General features: G+C 42.9%; 1 protein-coding gene across 2 annotated transcripts; it reads right to left on the bottom strand.

Annotated features, from left to right (window-relative positions):
* Nucleotides 1–1,683: 1,683 nt before the first annotated feature.
* On the bottom strand, nucleotides 1,684–7,744 carry si:dkey-175g6.2 (stress response protein NST1). 2 transcript variants are annotated; one of them, XM_046411753.1, is made up of 2 exons: nucleotides 7,522–7,744; nucleotides 1,684–5,347 (listed from the first exon to the last, which is right to left on the bottom strand). In XM_046411753.1, the coding sequence occupies exon 2, from the start codon at nucleotides 5,316–5,318 to the stop codon at nucleotides 3,291–3,293; it is 2,028 nt and encodes a 675-aa protein (XP_046267709.1). In that variant the 5' UTR covers nucleotides 5,319–5,347; nucleotides 7,522–7,744; the 3' UTR covers nucleotides 1,684–3,290. The 2 variants fall into 2 exon arrangements, with proteins under 2 accessions (XP_046267709.1, XP_046267710.1); XM_046411754.1 differs by lacking the exon at nucleotides 7,522–7,744 and adding an exon at nucleotides 6,229–6,325.
* Nucleotides 7,745–8,010: the final 266 nt, after the last annotated feature.

Below are 8,010 nucleotides of genomic sequence, written 5' to 3'. Positions count from 1 at the left end.
CAGCAATAAATAGCTATAAGTGATACCTGAGAATGTGCATAAAGGCTATCAATATTGGAAACAGTTACCGATGGCAACTTAACATCGAAACCCTGGCAACATTTAAGCAGACTGTACTTGATCAAATGATAAGCCTGCATGGTGTTATTCTCTTAAACGTGTTGGTCAGTTGTGTGTCTGTAATTACAAACTCCAAGTCAGCAGCCAAACCTGAAAGTTTGTCTAAATTTAAGAGTTCAGCTGTATTATTTTAGTAGCAGCTAATGTAGCCTCAAACTGCTGGTCTCAAGCAAAGATTAGGAGCTTCTTTCCAACCCCACACCTCAAGATTTGTTTCACTTTCAATCTTTTCAGTCATTTTCAGTCCCAGCAATGACTCAAGTGCCATCAGCTGAGGCAATTCGCTGCACAGCTCCCTATGAAGCCACAAAAGAATTTATACGACATGTAAACAAATTTTGATGTGAAAAATAGGGGAAATGTGATGTTAAGGAATTAACTAGATACTATTTAATCTTTATGCCACACTATCCTTTGCTTTCTCACACCACCAATACAATCATAGAACATGTCATATTATTACAGTGCTGGACTTATAAATGTTACACCCAGGGTGACTTAATCAGCTGTCAGTGTCTCTCACTGTCATGTTGACACTGGTTGCATCTTCTTCAGCAGCTTACTGGTGGCTAGTGACTGGCAGTGCTGTTTTCAGACTGCAAAAAAGCCTCATTAATGAAATCCCTGTGGCCACAACAAATTGGCAAAATCATTCATACAGTAAGTCAGTCAGTGTCCAGCTATGATACGCACAGAAGGTACAAGTTGCAATTTAAAATCTGAATTCAAAACATGGTGTACAAACTCATCCAACAACCAAGACACAGCCATGAAACGTACCGTTCTCATCAACTGATGAGCAAGCTGGCGAGATAACAATTGCAATTAGACCACAGTGACAGCCTGCTAATCACTGTCAGTGTTTGTACCACTGACAGCATACATAAGGTTTGTTTTAATGCCAAACCAGCGACAGCCAGAAGCACTTCAAGGAATTACAGCAGAGTGGCATATTGCCTGTGTGAAAAGTGAGGAGGAGGTGTGGAACCAAAATATGGCAAAATCGTTCTACCAAACACCTTTCCAATGGCTGATTGGCTGGCTCGAGGCAGGGGCGAACATGACTCAATCTTTATCTTGAATGCCAGCAGTTAAATTACTATACAGCTCAAAGAGAATGTGTGTGTCTGTGTGTGTATGTGTGTGTGTGTGTCTGTGTGTGTGTGTGTGTGTGTGAGTGTGGTCCTGCGCAGTAAAGTGTACAGATGGATGACTCATCCACCAATCATGTGACTCATCAATCACTGCAGTTACCATTTCCCTCCCCACCTCTGAATTTTTTCGTTCTTCAGTTATTCCTCAGTTCCTTTTCATTTCCATTTGTGTTGTTTTTCTGATGCTCATTTTGATTGTCTGGGGATATTATAAACTCCCACTATAGGTTTTTTTTTCCTTTTGTCTCCATGCTAATGCAGCTGTGACATATATGAGAAGCGCTGTCACTAAGCTTCAGCTGACTGTCTTCCTCCTTTGTGTATCATATTTGTTTCAAGAATCAAGTGTTCTTGCTATATTTGCTGCTATACAAGTACAACATAGCACTCACCAAAAAGCCATTAAAAAACTGAACTTTAATAAAATAATTGCTTTTATTTTTTATCATATAGCAAAACTAGTAATCATCATGCTGTTATTTACACATTGCACGGGCATATTTATTTCACACTGTACATCTTACAATGCTAAAGGTGACATCAACAACAACACTCTCCTTTTACAAGACAGATGGCTTCACTGTGAACACAGTGGCCCTCTTCCTTTGAGATTTTTTTTTTTATGTTCACAGTTTATTCAGAGAAAACAATTGTCTCGAATTCTCCATACTGTTTTATTTTTTCTCTTTTTTTGTTCTTTTTTTTTGTTCATTTTTTAAGATGCAAGTAGAAAGACGTGCATTTAACGGTTTAAGCACAATCCCTGACTCCCCGGCCTGAAACTCTTCAATGAATTTCTCCTGAAAATGAACAAAATGTTTGTAGCCTCTTGGTGGAAATCTGTTTTAAAAGGCTGCAGAACAGATAGCATGATTTCAAGTATTTTTGTAAAGAAAGGAAAATTAGAGATAATGGATACAATACAAGAAAAATATCGAAAGAACGATGTTTGGAGGAAAAAAGTTGTGAATTAGAGATGAACGATGAGAGAATATGAGAAAAAAATATGAAGGACTCCTTCATGGTTAAGGAGTACTATATGGTGATGGTGATCGTGGTGGATCTGCCATAAATATAAATATGTTCACACAATAACTTCTGGATCCCAAAATGATTGAAAACCCTTCGTCCACCATGTTGGAAGTGTTTAGTGTTTAAGTTTGTGCTTTTGGAGTCCACAGGGTTTCTACATTGGGACCGGTTGTGATGGTAATATGCAATATGAGATTTCCCTTTATAGAACCATGGTGCTTGTAAGGCAAAAATCTGAATCTCGAGTTTGAAGCTGAAATGTGTGTATGTGGCACCTTTGAGAATTGCAGCTGTTTAAAGTTGATCCAATCGAGAATAAGAAAGGCAATTACACACATCAAATACAACAAAAATATACTGTCAACATTTGACATTAGCAGTGTTCAGTTTTTTATAATCTTGTAGCTAAGAAGTCATTGAACTACTTAAGTGTTGTAATATGACATACAGGATACAAAACAAAAAATACAAAGTGATGTTGTAAACATGGTTCTCTTATAATGGGCACATCTGCTTGTGAATGTGTCAAAAATCCGATAATATGTTGGTGTGTTGATGTATGTGCCTTGTGTGTGCCTGCGTGTGTGTGTGTGTGTGTGTGTGTGTGTGTGTGTGTGTGTGTGTGTATACTCTAAAAAACTCTGCAAGAGCATCAGAGATTGACCTGAATGGAGGCAGACATACACCATGGTATGTTCTGTTTCAAAATGTAAACTGAGCAAGAGGCTGAACATGATTACAGGGAGCTTAACCTGGGACCCCTTCATCCTCTCCCTGACCAAGAAAATCAACAAAAATACAGTGATTAAAACAACACAAATCTAACTTTTTCACTTCTTGACCCTTAAATTTCCATCAGGCTCAAAACACACACCTCCTTTGAGTCTTTATTTTTTCAACCTTTCTTTTAGCTTTTCACTCGCTAATGAATATCTATCCCACCTCTGTGAGTCCCTCTGATCTGACAAATGTCCAAAAAGTCTTTCAATACATTCTGCGTTTCATGTAGATCCTCTCAATAAAGTTTTCCAGTTCCTCCTCACTGTCCAGCTGAGGCACCAGCCCATCTTCCTCATAGTCGTCTCCTGGTGTGACTTGGGGATAGTAGTAGGGGGGTCGCCTGCCTCTCCTCGGTGGCGTTATTGGTTTGGGCGGAGGTAAGGGTTGGTAGGTCCGTGGGTGAGGAAGGATATAGTTAGAGATATAAGGAGTGAGAGGCAGGCGTGGCGCTGGCTGCTGCCTCCAGCCCTGTCCACGGTTCTTACCCCCACCCCTGTTCCTGCGCCTCGGGGCCTGGAAGTCAAGCTCCTGGGGGCCGAACGGCTGGTCTCTGGATGGGACGGGCTTGCCATAATATTCTGGTTTGGGATATGGGAAATAAACAGGATAGTATGCTCGATATGGCTTCTGGTAGTATGGATAGGAGGGGAAGGCTAAAAATTGTTTCTGTGGCTTATACCAGTAGTCAAGCTGCTTCTGAGGCTTATACCAATAGTCCTGTTTGTATGACTTGACTTTGTCCTTGTGCCATTTCTTGTTAGACTTGTTGTACTTGTAAGGGTCTTTCTTGGGGTTTTTTGAGGCTGTGTAGTGGTAGATCGGTGGAGCAGCCAGAGGAGGAGGTACGAGAGGCCTGAAACGTGGGGCGACAGGGTTGCTGTTGGTTGGCTGCAGCTGCAACTCTTTCCTTTTCTTCTTCTTCTCCTCCACATCACTGATAATCTCAATTACATCATCAGCGGGCAAGTGCAGCTTGCTGCTGATCTCAATCAGCCTGTCGATCATTTGCTGGTCCAGGTCGTCTTCATCGGGGATGACCTCCTCTGAGCGCTTGTCCTCAGCAGTGTTGCCGGCAGCTCCCACGCTGCTTTTCTGCCGGGGCTTCATGTAGGACTGCTGTTTCCTCCCCATGTACTGCAGCAACATGTCAGAGGCTATATCTGCCAACCTCTGCTCCTCCTCTCTGGCTCGCTCCGCCTCCTCCTGCTGCCGGAGCACCTCCTGTTTCTCTGCACGTGCTCTCGCCTCCTCTTCCATGTGTGAGAGGCTCTCCTCTTCTTCTTCAACCTCCTCCTCCAGCTCCTCTCCTTCATCCTCAAAGTCATCCATGAAGTTGCCCCCCTTGACTTGTCGGTTGCCCGACCGATTTTCCTGCCAATGCAGCTTCTTTCCAGCTCGTGCGAGCTGAGTGTTGTACGCCTTGTAGCCCTTCAGAGGAGGCAGGATCTCATTATCTTGGAGACCCAAGTCAATGTTTTGGAAGTAGCCTCTTATTTTGCGCTGCAGCAAGGGATCATCTCCCTGTGAGGTGGAACTTGATCTGGCCTTGGTCAAAAAACTTTCTAAATCATTTCCCTCCCCCTGCCCATCATCTTCTTCTTCTTTCCCATCCTCCTCACTAACACTATCAGGTCCCACATCCTCCACAGACCACCCCTGATCCTTCTCTGACCTTGTGTTTTTATCCTCCTCATCCCTTTCTTTTAAGTCATCACCCTGAGCAGCTGTCAAATGGCCTACAATTAGCTGTTCAATAGCCTTATCAGCCCCTCGCCCCTCCTCCACCACCACCCTCTCTCCCTCTGTCTCCCCTGCTCTCCTTATCTCACCACCCTCCAAGCCTCCAGTGGAGGGCAGCTCCTGACTCTGATCCTTTTGCCAGTCTCTGTTTCTGCTCGCCTGGATTTCACCCTCGTCAGGGTGGTCCAGGGCCTCCAAAAGAACGGCGAGCACCTGCGCAGGGTCAGTCACTTTATCTGATTGGTTATCTTGACCTGGGCCCCGGCCCCGGTCTAGTGACACGTTGTCAGAGCTGGAGAGACTATGGGGCAGGGGCGAGAGGAAGGGGCCGTGGTTGTCCTCTCTATGGTCTGTCCGGGTGCGCCCCTGCACCCCTCCCTCCCCTCCCTCACCCCACGCAGGGGCGGTGCCAGCCAGCTGTGGAGTGACAATGAGCAGGACCAATAGGACGAGGTGGGCTGTGGAAGGGGCGTGATGACAGGTCATGACCATGCAGAACTGGCAGGAGGGAGGTTAAGCACCTGAAGGAAGAGAGGAAGAAGGCAGAAGGAGAGGGACAAAAGACACATGAGAGATGATTCATATATAATTTGCTGTTGTTTTTCCCTGGAATCAGGATTATCTGGAATTTTGGTGTCAATACGGGCACAAATCGATCATCTGAATAATACAGAACTAAACAGTGAAAAGGAAAGTCTAAAATATACAGAGGGTAAGTGGTAGGAGATACTTCACCTACTTTAGAATCAGAGCACACATGGCTTGCCAGAAATGTAAAATAGGCTACCATTTAGGATGCCAGTCCCCAGCTTACAAACAAGATATCCCTTCACCATGAAGCCACCATACAAAAGCAGTTAACACTGGGAGCAGATTTGTAATGAACAAACGTTTGAGAACAAAGCACGGAGCCAAACGCAATCTAATGAGCTGTGCCAAATCCAACAAAGAAAAGTTGCACGCTTCTCCTTCTCATGTCCGACGTTTGACATTTTTGATTATGGTTGTTTTGACATAAAATCAAATTCTGCGGTCTAGCATTTATTATTGGGTCAATTTTTTAATCATTGTTCAGTGCATCTGGAAACAGAGATAAGAAGATTTGACCGTATCACCCAGTCGTGATTCTTTGGACATTTAACTGGCTGTGTCTTTTCAAGACGAAAGTAATATCTAGCGTGCCGAAAATGTCCCTCGAACGTAAACGTGAGGCACTTTTGTCCGTAGTCGTGCGTTAACCCAGTCATTATCTTTATACCGCGCGGTTGAATTGATGAATGCTCAAATATTTTTTGGGATTTAACCGTGTGAACTGTCACAACAGTAAAGAAATGGACGTTGACGAACCGAATTTGAATTTTCGATCTGAATTTCTGGTATTTGAAAAAATAAAATATCTCACCTCTTTCTCCAAGCCAACCCAACCAGAACCCACGCGCGTGCCATTTTATGCGAAAAACGCATGTTTCTTAAAACAAAACCCAAATACAAAAAAACTGACAAACTGATCCGTGCTCTGTGTCTGTATTAGCTGTGATTTTGGTATTCCATGCGTCAAAGCGATGAGACCAGGACACTGGTATAAAGACGGCACGCACGGGGAAGTCATGCGTAAAGGTGGAGGCTGCGGTTGAGTTATTTAACCCTACGGTCCCTGAGTGGTCTATCCAAATTGTAAATGAGCTGGATGTTAGATTTTAGGCGATAAAGCGTTTTTTTTGTTTGTTTGTTGTTTTTTTTTGTTTGTTTGTTTGTTTTTTTTGCAGGAGGGAAGGGGGAGCAGTCGGTGAGAAACGCAGATTTGTCCTTGTGTGGTGTGAGCATGTTTCTCCTCATTGGCAGTGGTGGAATGCAGACAAGCACAAATTTGGGGAGCAAAGCACAGCGAGCAGCCCATTTTTTTCCCCAACAATTTCCATTTTTCTAAACTGGATCAGTAAGGAATAAACGGAAGAAATCCATGTTAATACTGTAACCGCTCTGCAGTAGACTCGATTTCGACTGTAATTTAATTAGAGTTCAGTTACAACACACCTGATTGTTGAAATTATGTTGTGTCTTTCAAGTGCTAAAAAAAGACGCGATTTTTGTTGCATTCACGTTTGGAAAATATCAACGGAATTTTTTTTACAGGAACTCTTGAGCAGCAGGTGCACCCAGAATTATGTCTTAGAGACAACTGTCCACACATTGTGGTGGCTTAATTTTTTAATCTTCCCTCCTAAACAAATACAAATAACAAATTGCGTTGTTTATGCTCTTGCAATTATCAGTTATTATTGTACATGTCATTCCATTCATTAAAAACGTGGTTTGTTAATAAATGTTTTTTTTTCTCGATTTACTAAAAAAATAAGCAAATAATAACTAGAAAACAGGTGTTTGTTTTCTAATATAAATAATATTTCTCCTTTAAAAAAAGTAAAAGGAAAAAAAAGCTCATATAGAAACAGGCGCAGTGCATATCTACTTTACACTTGGACAACCAACAGTCGCCCCATTTGCAGCAAACAGATTAAAGATTAAATCTGAAGTTGGGATTTTAAAAGAAATTATCCCACACTCCACAAGCCTATAAAACACGCCTAAACTCTGCTTTTAAGAAATTAAAATCTGAATGTAATAATAATCAAAGAGCAGTCTGATTAATTATTTGTCGTGTGAATGATACAGAATGAGATTTCGTTTCACTTACCTGGAGTCCCACTGGGGGGGTGGGGAAGTGGTGAAACTCGCAACGCGGGTAAAGCCAAGATTATTTCATGAAGAGAGGATCACCTGAGAGAATTTCTGTGTGTTCCCCCCTCTCTCTTCAGCCTGTGACCAACATCAAGGAAAAACAAACAAACTGGCGGTTCTTTATTTAGTTGCGTGGTGTGTTTGTATGGCAGCAGCACTGGTGCTAATGTACAATTGAGTGAATGTTTTCAGCCCCACGATCAGCGCAACTTTATTGTATATACCCTCGCTGAACCACGTGACCAGCACCCCCCACCCCACCCCACCCCCCAGCTGCAGGCACTGCTGACGTCACTTCCATTGATAAGAATGTTGGTGTGGAGATGGCACTCTGTGAGTCTAGGCTGGCCCCAGCTGATGAATGAACGGAAATGGCATGAATGAAATAGTACTTTTCCTGAATGAAAAGAGAAAATTGTAGAGATAGAGCTGGTACGCAGCCATT

The sequence above is a fragment of the Scatophagus argus genome, chromosome 14, assembly GCF_020382885.2.
Source record: "Scatophagus argus isolate fScaArg1 chromosome 14, fScaArg1.pri, whole genome shotgun sequence".
In the NCBI taxonomy this organism is placed as follows: domain Eukaryota; kingdom Metazoa; phylum Chordata; class Actinopteri; family Scatophagidae; genus Scatophagus; species Scatophagus argus.
The sequence above is the reverse complement of the archived record's forward strand: the minus strand, read 5'-3'. Positions and strand labels throughout refer to the sequence as shown.